This window comes from Pelophylax lessonae (assembly GCF_965119305.1).
Source record: "Pelophylax lessonae genome assembly, chromosome: 4".
Classification (NCBI taxonomy): Eukaryota; Metazoa; Chordata; class Amphibia; order Anura; family Ranidae; genus Pelophylax; species Pelophylax lessonae.
In genome coordinates, this window is record NC_138771.1 from 135,013,069 (window position 1) to 135,033,513 (window position 20,445).

The 20,445-nt window shown below is 43.0% G+C and overlaps 1 protein-coding gene across 5 annotated transcripts in view; it reads right to left on the reverse strand.

Annotated features, from left to right (window-relative positions):
• VPS13C (vacuolar protein sorting 13 homolog C) overlaps positions 1-20,445 on the reverse strand; it is a 555,353-nt gene that overhangs the window by 50,972 nt on the left and 483,936 nt on the right. For 4 of the 5 annotated variants that reach the window (XM_082257056.1, XM_082257055.1, XM_082257057.1 and 1 more), the window contains 2 exons: positions 4,126-4,171; positions 2,370-2,493 (listed from right to left, as the gene is read on the reverse strand). In XM_082257056.1, the coding sequence (XP_082113182.1) occupies positions 2,370-2,493; positions 4,126-4,171 (170 nt within the window). Of the gene's footprint in view, positions 1-2,369; positions 2,494-4,121; positions 4,172-20,445 lie in introns of all 5 variants that reach the window. The other variant, XM_082257059.1, reaches the window with a different exon arrangement.

Sequence of the window (20,445 nt, forward strand, 5' to 3'; positions counted from 1 at the left end):
CACAAAATATCCAGGACATGAGAAACACACACACAGAGGGCATGCTGAAAGCTGGTGGTGTAGAAGTCTTTTAGTTTTGTAATTCACTGATGACTTGAGGGCACATAATAAACATACTGGCACTGAAGATGGAAGAATAATAAGCCAAGAAGGGTCATAGTAAACGTCTCTGAGCCAGAAAAATCTCAGTGATTACTTAGAATTTGAAGAATCAAGGAAGAGATTCCCAAAGAAGAAAAGTCCTGCAAATAGAATCTTGACAAAGCAAGAATTATATATGGCTCTGAGGGTTGAATATATAACATACTTTATAAAATGTATTGGATATTAAACACATTGCTAATAGAAAGGAGCTGTGGGGAGGCAAATGACCAAGCAGCAGCGTTGCCAATGAGCCGAAGCTGGAATATTATCAGCTATCAGTGAGGTTGTGAATAGAAATGGGGACCAAGTTGGTCAGAGCATAGTTGGTACGCCAGGTATGGAAGAATGCAGGACTAGAAGAGGGGACTGTGCTATAGCTGCAAAAAAACTGAAATCAGCAAGCAGGTGAATTAGTGGCACAAGATCTAAGACTGATCCAGGAACTAGTGATGAAATACAAGTGAGGGAGAAAATGTCTGATCTATAAGGTTAACATTTAAACTTGCAGAAGCTTGACCTAGCCACATTCTTTTTATGTCTAAACAAATAGCATAGCGAATCAATGTGAATTTACAAATGTGGGAAAAAAAGAAAACCCTTTCACTAAATTTAAATGTGGTGGCTGCATTAGTTTTATTTTTTAAGGCTTTTTTCTCCTCTATTTTTACCTGGTAATCTGGCCCGTAAAACACCTCCTGTATTAGGGTGTCTCCACTCTGGAGGAAGGAGCACAGGAGGCACCTTTGGACAACAGCATTGTTAGTCTTGGGGGGAGGGGAGCGTTAGATATACTAGCAGATGTAGATACACTAGCAAATTGAAGCTGAACTCCCAACTAACACGCTAAAAGCAGTTTAGCTAATTGGGTTGTAATCTGGTACACATTAGTGTTGCACCTCAATCCCTATTCAGCACTACGCAACATGATATATTTTGACCATGGGATTTTAAATGCGGTACATCACTAAATAAACAAATCAGTTTAACATAAAATTTCAATGTATTAACCACTTGCCACCCCCACTCCTGCAGATATACTGTGGGGGGGGGGAAGCACGTGCAGGCACACACACACGCACATTATTGAGCCTGCTGCTGTTTAGGAGCACACTGTGGACACAATAGCTTTCTATTCAGGTAAAACTTGCTTACTGTTGTGATCTGTGACTGGCTCAAAGCAATCACATGGTACCTGGCTACCTGTACCATGTGTTTAGCTTGGCCAATCAGATCACAATCAAAAGCAAGAAAAAAACCTTAAATCCTTACTATGCAAGGAAGACCATAGCTATGAGATGGACACAACACAGTCCCACTTCTAAAGTATGTATGGCTAAATTTGCAAAAGTATGAACAACAAGGATAGACAACCTATCCAGAGGAACAACTAAACACTGACTGATACCATCTGATTTATACAACTGGTCGAACGTACTGCTAGTCTTTTCCACCGGTATAAACAAGTAGACTGAATACATTTGACTGTACCTAAAAGTATTTCAGTAGTGACACACTTGGCCTCATATTGGTCTAGCTATTGAGGAGGGCAAAATGGTTTTATGGTTTAAAACCTGCAGAACCAGGGAATAAGGATTAATTAACTAGGACCCTAGGATATGAGGGCCTTGTACATCATTTCATAAATCTTGTCTTACAAATTAAACATACATTTGTTTGCTGTGGGTACCTTCAGTAAAAGGGACTGACTAAACTATTCAGCTTTAAAACAGGCCAAAGGCAAGTCAGCAAACATCAGTGGAGGTCTTTGGGCAGAAACAAGCAATCACTGGGGTCGAAAAAGAAAAACTGATCAGGTGGTAGGTGCATGCTAGGACAGGTCAGTGTTAAGTGATATTTTGAGTAGCAAAAGCATGATCAATGCTAATTCAGCCATATTGTAAATGAGCAAACAGATTAAATGTAGGGGGTAAAGCTTTTGCAACCAAATGAAGCACATGAGGCATGCAGAAGCAACAAACAAATACTTGCTAATCTACAAAGAACACAAATTAGATGTACATGTGACTACCCCAACATGTTTTTTTTTCTTCTCTCCAAATTAATTATTGTCGTTTGTTAACGAGACTGCCAAGCCTGAAGAAGCAGCTCTTGAACAGAGTAGCTCAAGACACATATTATCATGTCTCTTTATTCTAGACTCATCGCTGTCCTGACAGTAAAATCAGTGGTAGTTGTGCTTCTCCTTTTCTATGGAACATTCATACCTCTGAATCCCTTGGAAGGTGCTGCTTGCCATGTCAATGATTCCACCAGTAGGCCTTGCCACAACACCCACAAGGCCCTTTCCAATTCCTTTGAAGAACCCAGCAGCGCCTTCTTTTTTGGCTCCTGTACAAAAAAAAGTAAAACAAATATGTACACTTCATCACTCTTTACCATTATATAAAAAAGCCATAGATAAGCACATGCAGGTTACTATGTATGTATAGAGCTATCTAGTACTACAATTATGGATTTTAAGATTTTCAATAACAACATTAGTCATATTTAGTATGTTTTTTTTTTGGGATTGATGAAAGCGGAAAAGGGCAAAGTTGATCTAAATCCAACATTTTTTCTAGTTTCGTATACAGTGATTAAGGAATAGAATAGTGACAGATTTTTATTGACATCCAGAATAAAAAATTCTAAATCCCTATTTGTCTCCTGAACTTAAATAGGGGGGAATCTTCCAATGGGATCACTTGTTCTGGTAACAACTGTTTAAAATGACATTTTCCTATCTTTGGAGAGAACTCTTTTTAAATCCTGTTGCATTTGCAAGGCAGTAAATGAAGAAAAATCTCCAAATGGGACAGATGGCAAAAAATACATCTGTAAGGCTGAGTTCACATCTGTGCAGTGTGCTTTTTTTGTGTTGTGTTTTCCTGCACGTTTTACTTGCTTTTCAGGTGTGCTGCCATTAAACTCTATTACAATGTGTATTTTATGAAAGTTCATCAAAGGTGCAGCATGCAGGACTTCGCTTTGCTTTCATGAAAATGCTAGTTCTAATAGCGTTAAATGGCAGTGCACCTAGAAAGTGTAAAACGTGCAAAAATGCGACGCAAAAAACACTGTTACAGAAAGAAAGAGAAAATGTCACCAAGGACACAGACAACTAGAAGATTATTGGGAAAGCAGAAATATGACTGTGTGTCTACCCGGCCACCTGAAGCCAACATCGCCACCCCCTCTAAAGCCCCCCCTATTCCTATTTCTAGCAAGTCCGGTAAAGTCGTGGGAACTTCCTTTTCTTTCTCAGGTGCACTGCGTAATTTGCCAACATTGGTCAGTCCTGGAGTACCGGGTGACTGGGTGAATTTCTGCTCGTATTGCCTACCAAAAGTGGAAGAAGGTACCTATCAAAACCAGGTACCCGCTTCCCCTCCCAAAAAACAATGTTCCAACTGTTAAGAGGGTGGGGGGAGGGGGAAAACAAGTGGAACTTCTCCTTTTGGTTGAAGTTCTGCTTTAAGGTCTAATGAAGGTCCTGAAATGTTTGTTTATACACCTGGAAATGCTTTATATAGATGTAATTTAACTTTATTTGCTCTTTAACAACTCTCTTTTATGCCAGATTTTTTTTTTTCCTGTACAAATAAAATAAAGCAATTAATGAACTCTCAATTTCTGACAGGAAGCCACAACTTGATCAATAGATTAGAATAAACCATTCGAAAATGACTTGGCTTCAAAACATTTCTTATCTGTAGCATGCATATAGCAAACATTCCTAAACTCTACAGAGCATTATAGCATGTAAATGATCTTCCTTCCCAAATCGGCTAGAGCCATCTGTTTGCCATAAAGAATATCTCTATCTCCCGCAGTAATGTGAACTATTCACCCAATGCTGCTAACAGAGCTGCCATGCAGTCATGTCAAATAAGCAGTTATGGAAAAGACAATTTGAATACATTCTAATCTCCAGGAACAACGTGGGAGACATACCAGTGTGTGGATCCAGAATGTACCTACCTTCTACCGGCTTGGTAATTATGCCAGTCACTCCACCGACAACACCCTGAAAGAAAAAGTAAAAGATTTCTAAAGATAAAACAATAGGTTAAAAAAAAACTGTTACTTTACCATTATATTGTATAATTAGGAATTTAAATGTAATGAGATTGAGTCTCTGATAGATAAAGTCCTGACATTCTCTAGAATGAATCATATATTTGTACTCAGGACAGATGTCTGTGCATGCCAAACATTGATTGGCATCTTTTAACCATTCCTTTTTAGTTTCAGATATACAGTGGGTACGGAAAGTATTCAGACCCCCTTAAATTTTTCACTCTTTGTTATATTGCAGCCGTTTGCTAAAATCATTTAGGTTCATTCTTCTTCCTCATGAATGTACACATAGCACCCCATACTGACAGAAAAACACAGAATTGTTGACATTGTTGCAGATTTATTAAAAAAAGAAAAACTGAAATATCACATGGTCCTAAGTATTCAGACCCTTTGCTCAGTATTTAGTAGAAGCCCCCTTTTGATCTAATACAGCCAGGAGTCTTTTTGGGAAAGATGCAACAAGTCTTTCACACCTGGATTTGGGGATCCTCTGCCATTCCTCCTTGCAGATCCTCTCCAGTTCTGTCAGGTTGGATGGTAAACGTTGGTGGACAGCCATTTTTAGCTCTCTCCAGAGATGCTCAATTGGGTTTAAGTCAGGGCTCTGGCTGGGCCATTCAAGAACAGTCACGGAGTTGTTGTGAAGCCACTCCTTCGTTATTTTAGCTGTGTGCTTAGGGTCATTGTCTTGTTGGAAGGTAAACCTTTGGCCCAGTCTGAGGTCCAGAGCACTCTGGAGAAGGTTTTTGTCCAGGATATCCCTGTACTTGGCCGCATTCATCTTTCCCTCGATTGCAACCAGTCGTCCTGTCCCTGCAGCTGAAAAACACCCCCACAGCATGATGCTGCCACCACCATGCTTCACTGTTGGGACTGTATTGGACAAATGATGAGCAGTGCCTGGTTTTCTCCACACATACCGCTTAGAATTAAGGCCAAAAAGTTCTATTTTGGTCTCATCAGACCAGAGAATCTTATTTCTCACCATCTTGGAGTCCTTCAGGTGTTTTTTAGCAAACTCCATGCAGGCTTTCATGTGTCTTACACTGAGGAGAGGCTTCCGTCGGGCCACTCTGCCATAAAGCCCCGACTGGTGGAGGGCTGCAGTGATGGTTGACTTTCTACAACTTTCTCCCATCTCCTGACTGCATCTCTGGAGCTCAGCCACAGTGATCTTTGGGTTCTTCTTTACCTCTCTCACCAAGGCTCTTCTCCCCCGATAGCTCAGTTTGGCCGGAAGGCCAGCTCTAGGAAGGGTTCTGGTCATCCCAAACGTCTTCCATTTGAGGATTATGGAGGCCACTGTGCTCTTAGGAACCTTAAGTGCAGCAGAAATCATTTTGTAACCTTGGCCTAGATCTGTGCCTTGCCACAATTCTGTCTCTGAGCTCTTCAGGCAGTTCCTTTGACCTCATGATTCTCATTTGCTCTGACATGCATTGTGATCTGGAAGGTCTTATATAGACAGGTGTGTGGCTTTCCTAATCAAGTCCAATCAGTATAATCAAACACAGCTGGACTCAAATGAAGGTGTAGAACCATCTCAAGTATGATCAGAAGAAATGGAAAGCACCTGAGTTAAATATATGAGTGTCACAGCAAAGGGTCTGAATACTTAGGACCATGTGATATTTCAGTTTTTCTTTTTTAATAAATCTGCAACAATGTCAACAATTCTGTGTTTTTCCGTCAATATGGGGAGCTGTGTGTACATTCATGAGGAAGAAGAATGAACTTAAATGATTTTAGCAAATGGCTGCAATATAACAAAGAGTGAAAAATTTAAGGGGGTCTGAATACTTTCCGTACCCACTGTAGGTTGTTTAAAGGTGAACTCTGGGTATGGTTACAAGCACATGGGTATGAATGGGGGGTGACAAGCGCTATGGAGTGATGGAGACAAATGTATATAGGTGTAGAAGCTGCCACCAACCAGCCCCTAAAAAATTAGGAGCCAACAATGTTTGGGAAAAAAGGAGAGGTTGGAAATGGCACTACCTGGTATTATAGATGTGCCAAGATGCTACAAAGTGATCTTATTATAAAACATGTCTCACCATTTATATGTTTTATAATAAGATCACTTTGTAGCATCTTGGCACATCTATAATACCAGGTAGCACCGTTTCCAACCTCTGCTTTTTTCCCAAACATGGTTACAAGCACCCCTTCCTAGGGCCCCTTGGAAACTGAACGTCTTTTGGCTGCAACTTTTTCCCGCTCATGATCAAGTAGTTACACAGATACAGCATTTTTTTTTTTTAATCTAACCCCCTGCTAGGGAATGAGTTGATGTGTAGGGAGGCATTCAAAGCTTCCCTACAGGGAGTTTTTATAGCGGAAATAAATGCCATAAAGCAATCTTCCTCTGAATTTATATTACAGTCTAAAAGCTAGGTGCAACAGCTAGAGTTGCTCTATGTGACTACCTCACAGGATTCCACGAGGGAGGCATGGATGTTGGCCCAGGACTTGCTGGACAGGCTGAGAGCCTCCGTCCCGGAACATTAACAGTTCTTTTCCAAAATGGCATTCTACTAGGAGGGGGAGAAAACAGGCCATTTATTGGCTAGGACAGCTCGCTCACACCAGGCTTCTCCTGCCATAGGTGCACTTCGTGCTTCAGATGGTCATATACTAAGTTGCCCTGATCTTATTGCAGCTGAGCTAAACAGGTACTACAAATCCCTTTACCAATCGCAGTGTCACTATTCCCTGGATGAGTAAATACTTCCTACATTGTCTCAGGCTCAGAGCTCCAAACTTGATTCCCCGATGACCTTGGATGAGGTGCAGAGGGCTGCTTGCCTCCTTCCCAGCGTCCAAGGCCCCCAGTGATGATGGTATCCCAGTAGTACACTAGATATAGGGAATGTATTTTACCACGCCTCCAAAAAGTCTTAAATGCCGCATAAGACGCCAAGTTTCTCCCAGAATCTATGTCCAGGGATAATATTGTTCTGCTTCTGAAACCGGGTAAGGACCCACTGGAACCAGGGGCCTACAGACGGATATCATTATTGCAGAGTGATGTTAAAATCCTGGCAAAGATACTTGCCCAATGAATTAATGAGGTAATTCTGTCCATTATACACACAGTTCAAGCGGGTTTTATGCCCCACAAGCCCACATCCCTGTGGAGGTTTCTTCTTTACAAACACCCACTGGCAACATGGGACAAAGGGTGCTACTATCACTGGACACTAATAAAGCGCTCAATAGCGTAGAATGGAAGTATTTATGGGAAGTGCTGACCAAATTTGGCTTTGGAGAGGGGTTTCTTTTGTGGGTGCAGCTTCTGTTCAATGCTTCCAGGGCCACTATAAGATATGCTGATAGGGTTTTTTTCTGTCTTTAGGCTGGGATGGGGTACTAGACAGGGGTGTCCTGTTTCCCCCCTGCTGTTTGCGGTTGCCAAAGAACCAATGGTTGCCTGATCCACTGATTTCTGGATTCCGCTATGGTGATTTCCATGAGAAGCTCACGTTGTATGTGGACGACAAGCTGATCTTTCTGGGTGACACTAATGTGTCTCTGGAGGCCGCCATGGCTATGATTTCCATATTTGGATATTTCTCTGGCCTGCCATAAATTGGACAAAATCTGCTCCTTTTCTATTAGAGGGAGGCGAGGGCCAGATAGTCTCAACAATCTGTCCCGTCCCCACCATATCCTCTTTTAAATACCTGGGGGTACATGTTACCGCTAATCTGCTTGATTATAGTCGCCTTAACGTACACCTCTTATTGTCCAGATTTAGGGATAGGGTCAATATTTGGAGTAAGTAGACGGTAGAACCAACTTAATTAAGATGATTTTAATGCCCCAACTGCTCGATTCAATGCATAATTCGCCCGTGGTGATTCCTTTGAAAACATTCAGAATAGTCAATACGATTTTCCAGGAGAGGTTCTCCCTTCCCTCGCACATGAAGTTCTACTACCTTCAAACACAGCATACCTTTAGGGCTCAGGGGAAGGGGCTTGTGTGGACCCTATTGCAAACCCCTATTTTGCATTTAATTTCCTTGGTCACTCATGCCAAGGGCTCTATTTCCCAGTGTTAATGTATGTTGCTGAGTACACATTTGGATGGCCACCCATCCAATGCCCGGAGGCAATGGTAGGAAGACCTGGGTCAACTGTGTGTAATGCAAAGAAAAGAAAAGCGCTTCTAAGTGCAGTATTTATTAGAAGATCAAGCAAGCAGACAAGTTAACACTCACAAGATATGCTGTATAAAAGGGGCTCATCAGGAAACTAAAAGCCTGGTACCAGTTAACCTCCAGAAGCTTCCTCTATCCGAAGCTGTGTCAGCTGTGATGCCACGGGGGGCGGGAGAATGGTCGACAAGTCCGTGTCTTATGGGTACAGTTCGAGGTGGACCAGCTTGGAACGCAGTGCCGCTCGGCGTAGGACGTCACCAGGTAGAGGGGGAGAACCATAATGTGTTTCAGAGCATGCGCGCTCCTTTGTCAAGTGATCACTTGACAAAGGAGCGCGCATGCTCTCTAGGAGCTTTGCGCATGCTCTGAAATGCATTGTTCTCCCCCTCTTCCTGGTGACATCACACACTGAGCCGTGCTGCGTTCCAAGCTTGTCCTCCCCGAGCTGTACCTGGAAGATGCAGACTTGCCGGCCCTTCTCCCGTCCCCCGTGGCATCACAGCTGACACAGCCTTGGACAAAGGAAGCTTCTGGGGGACAACTGTTACCGGGCTTTTAACCCCCTGATGAGCCAATTTTTCTTGCATATCTTGTGAGTGTTCACTTGTCTGCTTGCTTGCTCTCCTAATAAATACTGCACTTAGAGGCACTTTTCTTTTCTTTACATAGTACCTACAGAGCTTCACTCTTCAGAAGAGCTTCCTTTGCCCTTAGTGCATAACGCTGATCTTCAGCACACTGACAAGTGTCGCCCACCTTTTCCAATGGACTTATTTTTATGGACTAATTTAGTTTTGTTCTGATCGTTGTAATCCCTTGTGCGCCAATAACATACCCTTCCTGGGTTAACTGTCTGGAGACCAATGGGAAGAAGCTTCACAGGCGGTGGTTACTAGCTCCCTAATCTCTTCACAAAAACTATCCAGGCTCAATATAATCTTAACATCCCTTTACACTCCTGCTCGCCTTCACAGCATGGGTGTACTGGCCGACACGATTTGCTATCAGCGCAAATGAGATAGGGGTGTGATCTTATTCATCTCCTCTGGGGATGTTCCAAATTACACCACTACTGGTCGACAGTTATGGGTACCCTTAACAGGGTGTTCCAAACACAGGTACCCTTGGAGCCTAAATGTGGTCTACTGGGCACCCTAAGTGACGACAACACTGAAGAAATTACACTTTGCTACAATGTAAAGTAGTGAGTGTACAGCTTGTATAACAGTGTAAAATTTGCTGTCCCCTCAAAATAACTCCACACACAGCCATTAATGTCTAAACCGCTGGCAACAAAAGTGAGTACACCCCTAAATGAAAATGTCCAAATTGGGCCCAAAGTGTCAATATTTTGTGTGGCCACCATTATTTTTCAGCACTGCCTGTATCCTTTTGGGCATGGAGTTCACTAGAACTTCACAGGTTGCCACTGGAGTCCACTTCCACTCTCCTCCATGACGACATCACGGAGCTGGAGAGACCTTGCGCTCTCCCACCTTCCCTTTGAGGATGCCCTACAGATGCTCAATAGGGTTTAGGTCTGGAGACATGCTTGGTAAGTTCATCACCTTCACCCTCAGCTTCTTTAGCAAAGCATTCTGCTAAGTCTGCTTGTCTTCAGCAAACTGTTTGCAGGATTTATTGTGCATCATCTGTAGAAGAGGCTTCCTTTTGGGACGACAGCCATGCAGACCAATTTGATGCAGTGTGCGGCGTATAGTCTGAGCACTGACAGGCTGACCCCCCCACCCCTTCAACCTCTGCAGCAATGCTGGCAGCACTCATATGTCTATTTTCCAAAGACAAAATCTGGATATGACGCTGAGCATGTGCACTCAACCTCTTTGGTCGACCATAGCGAGGCTTGTTCTGAGTGGAACCTGTCCTGTTCAACCGCTGTATGGTCTTGGCCACCACGCTGCAGCTCAGTTTCATGGTCTTGGCAATCCTCTTATAGCCTAGGCCATCTTTATGTCGAGCAAAAATGATTTTCCTTCAGATCCTCAGAGAGAGCAATGACACCAAATTAAACACACCTGCGACCTTGTAACACTAATGGATCACATGACCCAGGGGAGGGAAAATGGCTAATTGTGCCCGATTAGGACATTGTCACTTGGGGTGTACTCACTTTTGTTGCCAGCGGTTTAGACATTAATGGCTGTGTGTTGAGTTATTTTGAGGGGACAGGAAATTTACACTGTTATACAAGCTGTACACTCACTACTTTACATTGTAGCAAAGTGTAATTTCTTCAGTGTTGTCACATGAAAAGCTATGATAAAATATTTACAAAAATATGAGGGGTGTACTCACTTTTTTGAGATACTGTATATCAACATAGGGGATGTCCTAGAAAATTTGAAAGATTATGGGCACCATGGTTGGATACCAAGGGTTTTAGTCTGTGCAAACTTGTACAGACGCATCTTTTGCAGCGTCCTGGTAGCCCAACATGATCCCCATATGTTCTTCAACATCCCTCGTGGTTGGTTATTTCGATCTGATTAAAATGTTATACCCAGTTTACACTAAATTGTGGGCTGGAAGCGGTTTTCATTGTACCTATTGATGATATATATATTTTTTTTCTTTTCTTCTTTCTCTCTATGTCAATGCCAGATGTAATGCTGGGGTGGAAAGTGTATTTTTCCCTTACAATGCTTTGTACCAATCTGTAATGCTATCGGACTGTGTTTGTACTGAACCTTTTCCTTTTTATATGGAATATAAAGAACCTGTTTGTTTAGAAAAAAAATAAAAAAAGGAGAACTCTGGATCAAACAATAAAAGACAAGAAAGCTGAATTCATATAACTGCAAAACCTACAGGTAGATTACTACAATAATGCTGAAAAATACTATATTTGTGTTACCTAAATCTGCATTCTGCGTTACTTTGTGGCTGGTTGATTTGAATTTTGTCAGGCTGGTAGGTTTAGATTTAAAGGTGGTAAATCACAGGCTAATGATAACGCATACCACAATTCCCAGGAGCTAAGGCTACACTGTGTAATATATAAATGGATTTTTGTAAAATCTTACCGTAAAATCCTTTTCTCTTAGCTCATTGACAGACGTAGTCCTCGGTGATACAGCACCTTCGGGTTATGTTGCCTCCACAGGAGCAGGACTAGACAGGAAATTAAAATGCTCTGGCCACACCCTAGGGGCAGTCCCAGAGGGTATATCCTCTCTCTCTCTGCCTCAGCAAATCAGTTATGTCAAAAAGCAGTCTTTAGAGATTTTAACCCAACCCAACTCCAAAACAGAGGGGCGGGGACTACGTCTGTCAATGAGCTAAGAGAAAAGGATTTTACGGTAAGATTTTACAAAAATCCATTTTTCTCTATCGCTCATTGACAGACGTAGTCCTCGGTGATACAGCACCTTCGGGACGTCCCAGAGCAGTATCACAAATGAGGGGTGGGAAAATGGAAATCAAATCCCAATCTAGAAGGCCCAACCGGTGCCAACTAGAAGTTTACAATGCTCATCCTTAATGATGAGACTCAACAAAAAAGAAATTTTTCAAACAGGAAAAAAACTCTCGAGGTAGACCACCGGTCTCCTCAAATTGCGGCCTGCAAAACCTTGCGGCCAAATGAGGCATCCGCCGATGCCGTCACATCAATTTTATAGAATTTTGTAAAGGTATGTACCGACGACCAGGTGGCCGCCTTACATACCTGGACCACTGACGCCTGATGGCGAAAGGCCCAGGAAGTACTGAGCGCTCGAGTGGAGTGCGCCCTAACAGGGAACGGAGGACTCTGACCCTTAATAGAATAAGCCTGTACCACCGTCTGTCTAATCCATTTGGCAATGGTCGCGGCAGATGCAGGCAAACCCTTTCTGGGGCCATCCGTGATCACAAAAAGTGAATCCGTCTTACGGAATGATTCCGTAGCTTTCAGGTATACTCTGATTGCCCGAACCACATCCAAGGAATGCAACGCATGTTCCCGATGATGCTTGGGCTGAGGACACAAGGAAGGTAGTACAATATCTTCATTCAGATAAAAATCTGAAACCACCTTAGGAAGAAAGGATGGCTTAGGATGAAGTACTACCTTATCCCTATGAATCACTAGGTATGGGGACTGGCATGATAATGCAGCCAGTTCTGACACCCTGCGAGCAGAAGTGATAGCCACCAAGAAGGCCACCTTCTGGGATAAAGTAAACAAGGGAATCTCCCTGATGTTTTCAAAGGGAGGTTTCTGTAGAACCGACAGAACTAAATTAAGATCCCAGGGCGGTAAGGGCGCGCGGACTGGTGGAGCCAGGTGCCGCACCCCCTGGATGAAATTCCGCACCAAGGACTTGGTAGCTAAAGGTTTCTGAAAGAAGATTGCTAATGCTGAAACTTGACCCTTGATGGTGCTCAAGGCTAGCTTCTGCTCAACCCCTTGTTGCAAAAAAGCCAATATTCGAGTCACCGAATAGGTACGTGGAGGAAATCCTAAAGATTCGCACCACGCAATATAAGTCTTCCATGTGTGATAATAGACCTTGCTGGAAGTCGCTTTCCTTGCTTTAATAAGGGTAGGAATGACTGAAGCTGACAAACCTCTGTCCTTCAGTACTTGGGTCTCAATGGCCAGGCCATTAAAACCAGCGACTGTAAAGCACGATGGTAAATTGGTCCTTGAGACCACAGACACTCCCTGAGACGAAGTTCCCACGGAACGTCTGCGACTAGCCTGTCCAAGTCGGCCAGGCCGGCTTGACGAGGCCAGCCTAGAATTTCTAGGACCACTGGTGCTGACTGGATCTGAACCAGGCGTCCCTAGAGCTATCTGGCCCCGACCATCCGAGAAAGTCTGGTCGTTTTCTGTTCCCACACATTTTTTAGATACCTGATTGCTATCAGGAAGGGTGATCTTTTCTGGTTGAACCTCAGGGACCGAAGTCACCCGGCTAGAGGCTTCTTGGCCTGTCTGGTCAACCAGATCCGATTCCTGTGGGGAATTGAGACTAATCTTAGGAAAAGGTAAAGGAAAAGATCTATTCAGGGAACGGTGACTACCGCTCCCTGTAGTACTTAAATGTTGGAAGGGAAGAATCGCACCGGTAGTAGTAGTTGATGCTCGATCTAATGTCCTGAATACCGGTGAAAACGTCCCCCCACCCTCAAACCGGGTGGGGGTGCACCTTCAGGCTGTGTACTCCTTTGCTTCGGGTTTGGCTGAGTTGGTCCTCTGTTTGTCCGACCAGCCTTTCTTGAACCCTCCTGGAGGAGTCTTGCCTTTCCCGCTTGTTCCAGCCGGGCGTGCGAACCCTTTATGGGCGGTAAAGAAAGGTCCTCGCTTGTTGCGAGGTCCCTTAGCTTTAGCAGCCTGTGGCAAAAAAGTGCTCTTGCCCCCAGTGGCATCCTTAATGATTTCATCTAGGGTGGCCCCAAATAGACGATTCCCCTGAAAGGGGAGATTCGTCAAGGTCTTTTTGGAACCTAGGTCAGCTGACCAGCATTTTAACCACAGCACACGTCTGAGGATTACTGCTGACATAGATGCATGCCCTAATAGGGGAGTAGTGTCCAAGGCTGCGTCACAGATAAACTGTAGCCCTTGTATAATCTGTTCCATCAAATCAGATGTTTCCTGGGGAATATCTTTTCCCCTAAGGTCTTGGCGTACCAATCTCGCCCATTCCGTAAGTGTCTGGGAAACTAGACCAATAACAATTACTGGTCTAAATGCTGACCCTATCAGAGAGAAGATGGTGCGGGACTCTGCTTCCATCTTTCGATCCACCGGATCCTTAAAGGACGAAGTGTCCTCCACTGGGATAACCGTGGCTTTATTCAGCCTGGAAATAGGTGGATCCACCACTGGTGGTACCGTCCATTTCTTAATGATGGATTCCTCAAACGGATAGCGTCTAGCAATACGCTTGGAAATAGTAAAGGTACGTTTAGAATGCTCCCATTCTCCTTTAATCTTATTACCAAAACACTTGGGTACAGGAAAAACCTTCACCGTTTTGATGGGCTTGTTAGTACCAAAAGGAATCTCTGTATCAGTTGCTTCTGCCGGTAAAACCTCAAGTTTTAAGGTTTCCTGCACTGCCACAACTAGTGCGTCCACCAATGCTTCTTCCTGAATTATAGCGGGAGAAGAAACTTCCTCCTCACTGTCTGAGGGAGCTTTACCTGAGGTAACAGCCCTTGCAGAGGGACCTGCAACTGCAGTGACCATCTCTGAATCTGAGTCAGAGGTGTCAGATAATATAGGGGTAGGCGGGGGTCGTTTCCTTGACCCTCGTCCCTGACAGGCCGCCTCCACCCGAGCCACCATAGACTCCAAAATTGCTGTAAATGCCTCTACACTCTGTGCACCGGCGGGTCCCGTGGCCCCCTCGAGGGAAACAGGTGGGGGAATTTGTGTGGCAGGGTCCATGATTATTCCAGTAACTTCCCGGATAATATAATTCAAAAATAAAAAACTTTTTTTTTTTTTTTTCACAGACCCCCAGCGCCACAAAAGCCCCTTAGTGTTACCTGCTAGGGATCCCTATCTATCGAGAGAGAGAGAGAGAGAGAGATAGACCCCCAGGCTCACCACTTGATGCTCATAGTTTAACTGCAACAGGTTACAGCGCTGTCTTGACAAACAGGAAGTCTTTTGGCTGGCTGCCCAGGAAGAAAGGAGGCGGCTCCGCCCCTCTGCACGCCTTCCGGCGCCTCCCCTAGCTCCACGAGGTGTTTGGATCACCTCAAACATGGCCGCCCCCATGCTGGAGACACGAGGCTACGCCAAAATGGCGGCTCGTGCAATCCAGCAAAAAAAATGGCGGCGGCCTGTACCGAATAGCGGTGTGCTGCAGGGCACACAACACTATCTCTGCATGGGGATTTTTGGCTTGGTTGGCGGTACCGGCCCTGGCGGACCTCATGGCCGTTCGGAAGGCCTGCTATAGCTGGAGATTTGACTAGGAAGGCAGTCTACATGTCCGTGGCTTCTGACTGGTAGGTACCTTATTCTTATCAAAGTAAGATTCCCAGACTGCCACTGATTACAATCTTTTAAACATGTATACAATTAGATTGTTAGCTCCCAAACCAAGCCTCCTGGCTTTTTGCACATAAAATCACACTCAAAGTAGGGGGATCTGTGCCATGTTATAGGATAGAGGGGGACTCTATCTTACCATACAGAGAGGGGCCCGCGTTCACCACAAGACCCGTCAGGGGGAAAAGGGGGAACATACTACTCACCATACCGGAACCAGGCGGGCACCAACTCCTGACAGTACCCCTCTCCACCGGGGCGGGAGGGCTGTCGACCAATATGGACGCCGTGACTCATGGTCTTTGGCGTTTCAGCGAGACGTTTAACTCGCGGGGTCAGTCCCTTAATGGGACTTTGTCGTGGCCGACCCAGCGCGGAGCTATGGCCTGCACGCGCTCGTAGGCTGAACTGGGGTGACCACCGGATCTCAACATCCAGCCCGTCGCCCAGTTCAGCTTTCTTGCTTGAAGATCTCACAGGAACACTGGAGAAAAAAGCTGTCTAAAAAATCTTTTTAAGAAAAAAAAAAAAAAAAAAAATCTTGCCAGGACCGAAGATCCCAGCAAGGTATCTAGGTCCTTACTCCTAACTAGACAGAAAATAACTGATTTGCTGAGGCAGAGAGAGAGAGGATATACCCTCTGGGACTGCCCCTAGGGTGTGGCCAGAGCATTTCAATTTCCTGTCTAGTCCTGCTCCTGTGGAGGCAACATAACCCGAAGGTGCTGTATCACCGAGGACTACGTCTGTCAATGAGCGATAGAGAAATATATATATATATATATATATATATAGATATGGCCACAGTTTGTGGAGGCAACTAGCATTATGGTAGGGGTGTCAATCCAATAAGGGCAGACATGAAGGTGCACATAACTAAATTTGCTGACATTCAAAAGAAATATACTTACCAGTAAGCATCCCAATGAATAATAGTTTTTCCACTGAACCTTGAATTTAAATTGATATGTATTCCACCATTCGTGGCAATACCAGTTCTATAAGCTTAACATTTCAGTCTGTCTCCTAAAGAACATGAGAATTCTGAGAAAGCTTTCAACATCTCTGCATCAAAACTAAAATGCAGTGCGATAATCAGCGTGGACCAACTTCTACTGATATGGGAACAGGGGGTCCCCAAACATTGGGTGTGTCACTGCATACAATTGTTAGTATAGATGCATCACTGATAAAAGCAGGCCCACCTGCCTGCCTTTGTACATTTATAAAGGTCAGTTTGCATGCTCAGGATAGAAAAAAATCAGATAAAACACTTTCAATGTGGGGAAGAGACCAGAATAAGTAGTTTCAGTGTCTCAAGTTTACCTAAGAAAATGTGTCTGGCTAGATGAATGCAACTTTATAAATAAAAAATATATTATAAATGGAAAAACTACAGCTGCACACACCTATTGTAACATACTGTAGATTTAGATACAAGCTTTGTTTGTGAACATAAAAGGATTAGAGTGCTGTATGGCAGTGGTTACTTCTGCTTAAATATTCACATCCTCACGAGGGCACTACCGTTACATAAATAAAAACGGCCACTACAGAACAATAGAAGGATCTTCTCTAACAGACTTTCTCAACCTTTTCCATGCAGGGGAACCCTTGAAATAACTTTCTAGATTTAGCGAACCCCTGCTAAAAATTTCTATATCTACAGCTCATTATACATTAGTGTGATGGTCAGTGGGAAAAATGACCCCTTTACAGATAACTAAAAAGATCAATGGGGTCAGTGGGAAATTGCTCATTGCTCAAGGAACCCCTAGAAAACTCTGGAGGAACCTTGGTTGAGAAACCCTGGTCTATAATATGCCCTTTTAAATGTTAATAACATTGCCTATAAGCCTATAGCAGAAAACAAAATGATTCATAGCAATTACAAATGAACAAATAAAATATAACTTCTTGTCAGGGGAGGAAGGCTGATTGTAGTGGATACAGATAAAAAATACATTAGGAATAAAATGAAGACTGGGAGCAAAAAAGAAAACCGGTAATTCTGATTTCTGTGGTTGTGCTAATCTGAGATGCCACCAAAACCTGTACATAATTTAGCATTTGTTAGAAATGTACATTTTATGAACATCTGTTCATAGCATGAATAGCTAACTGTCTCCACACAAATTCCAAGTTATATTAGCATGTTAACTAAAGCCAAAGGAGGAATATAATTAAATGGCTCTATTACCATTATTTTGTTACGGTAAGTCAAGGCTTTTTAAACATTTAGCAGTGAAATCACTAAGAGGTCTAACATGCAAACAAGCATTTGCCTAGAAATATTTCTATTACTGTACTGCTAACAGGTAGGTGTCCTGTGACAGCCCATTGGAGCTTTAAAGTGAACTTTAAACAATGTAATAGGCACCTCTAGCGGTCTCAATGCCATCTTTTAATTCGTAAAGAACTTTGGGGTCCCTGAATAACACTGTCTATTGCACAAACAGCAACCAGCTTCCATGGTTGCTGGGTCTGGCCCACCTCATCCGGGCAAGAATGGACTAGGCTAGGGGGTCAGAACAAAAAAAGATATGTTGGGCTGATAGCTCTTAAAGTAGATAACTTAACCATTTAGATATAGACCAGAAGGGGACCCACAGTGAATGACACATGCTGGAAATTATACAGCTGCTTGCTCACAATCCAGACTTGCAATTGTCTGTCAGAGGGAAGTCTTCCATCACCAACTTCCTTTGCGGCTCTGAAATTTCATGTGAATGATTTCCAGCAACTGCAAAGGAGACTGCTAATGGAAAATGCAAGGGTATTATTATTATACAAGATTTGTAAAGCACCAATAGTTTATGCAGCGCTTTACAACAAGTAAGTACAGTAGGAATCAGAGAGCCCTGCATGTTCGAGCTTACTAAGAATTGGGTATACAATAAACCATGTCCTTTAGGAACACCCACCTTTCACCATACCCTACCACCATATACCTCCTAGACAAAAGTTCCCATCTCTGCTCTGCTTCCATGCTCCATTACTGTCATCACTGTGATAAGCAACCAGTGAGACACTAGAGGGAGGCCTGAGCCACAAACCACAGAAGTTAGTCACGGTTTGCAGATTAGAGTACATTGCCATTTTGGTGATTGCAGGGCTCCACCTGATCTAACAAACAGAATAGAATTCTTTCCCATTGGTTTCAAGTTATGTTCTGTGCGTCGCTCCTATAGGTTTAAACAATGTAATCTTATGTCTTTGTTTTACAGTGGTGCTAAGAGTTCGATCTCTTAAAAAAAAAGATGCTAAACACAAGGAAAAAATAAATGTCCTACTCAATTCAGAGGTTTCAATTGAACCTGATTTTGCTAAAAAAAAAAAAAAAAAAAAAAAAAAAGCTAGTTTATGATGAGGTATGGGATGACCATTTCACTTAAATACTTTAGATTATTGCAATTTTTTTTAGAAAGATTTAGTAAAATAAAGTACAATGATGTTAAACAATATACAGCAGCGGAAACACCGGCATATTTGTCTACACAGGTAAACTTTCTTTTAAGTGCCGGTTCACACTTCCGCGTGTGCGGCGATCGCATGTAATATCGGAGCGCACTGCTCCTTCATTACATGCGATCGGATGTGCAGTGCGAATTCAGCCATACACTTTGTATGGCTAAATTCGCACTGCACCTGCACAAAAGTCGCCATGAGGCATTTTTTCAGCCGCATCAGGATCGGATCGCACAGTGCTTCACACTTGTGCGATTCGATCCTGTGCGAACTGTCAGATCGCACTGCGATATGCGATCAAACTGGGGGTGTCGTTAACATTTCATTGACACCCCCAGCGTATCGCATATGGCAGTGTGAACTGCCAGATGTGCGTTTGCGATGCGGGAACAGGCTGCGAATTCGCAGCCTTCCCGCATCGCACAAGTGTGACCCGGCACTTAAGGTCTAATGCACACTGCAGCTTAAAAAAAGCTCAGTATAGCATTTTTCACTGAGTTAAAATATAACCCATTATTTGTAATGTGCCTATACACACAAGCGCATAAACAAGCGCCGCGCATTCTTCAGTAAAAAAAAAAAAAAAAAAGGAAAATATGCCTTTTTGATCAGTAATTTACATCTCAAGTGCACGAATGCGTGCAAATGTGCGCAGGCGGGAATACAGTTGTTCAAAACAACAAATGTTAATATTTTACAAGGGTTCCATATTCAAGGTAAATAAACGGCTGGAGAAAAACTGCAGATAGCTTAACACACCACTCTCTTGAGCAGGGAGAAGCAAATACAGTACAAAGAAAAGGTGCCAAAATGTGCATTTGCATATTGTACAACATAAGAACAAGTCAAAATTGCACATACGTGCAGATAAATACAAAACAAAACTCCGGAAATTATGTCTGAAAAAGTAGAAGCTCAAAAAGGAGTATTGTGTGCAAGAGGCCTTATGATGCCTCCTTTCATCATGATTCTTTGCTCCTGGATTCTTTTTTGCATGATTATTTGGCTTCTGGATTCTGACTCCCTGGTACTACACAAAACTAATATACAGTATAAAAACTTCAATGTTCAAAATATAGATTATGTAGATTTGGGGTTATAAAACCCCAAATCAGAGTTATGCTACCAAAACAGAAATGAAAACTGCAGTACTGTTTCACTGAGGTTGAATTGTAAATCATTCCATTGGAAGTTTTATCAGGTCCACAGGGGACCAAAAGCTGACAGATGAGGGTAAACAAAGCAGCAAATTTGTAATCCAGTAAAAGATAGCAGAATTTGGTCATTTAGATCTGTAACAGTTTCTGTCTAGAGTCTAGACAATTTGAACAGCATGCAAGTGTAAAGTGGAGTAACATGAGAGAAAACGTGAGTTGTTTTTCTCAGTGGAACAGATTATTATTAAAATAAAAGAGATTAATTTCATGTCATTATAAAAGTGCTATTTTAAAAAGGAACTGCTGGATTAGACAGGATAAACAACATATCACTAGCAATAGATCATGTGATATAGAGAATAGAAGTTCCCCATTTCCAGTCATGTGGCTGAAACATGATATATAAGTAATAA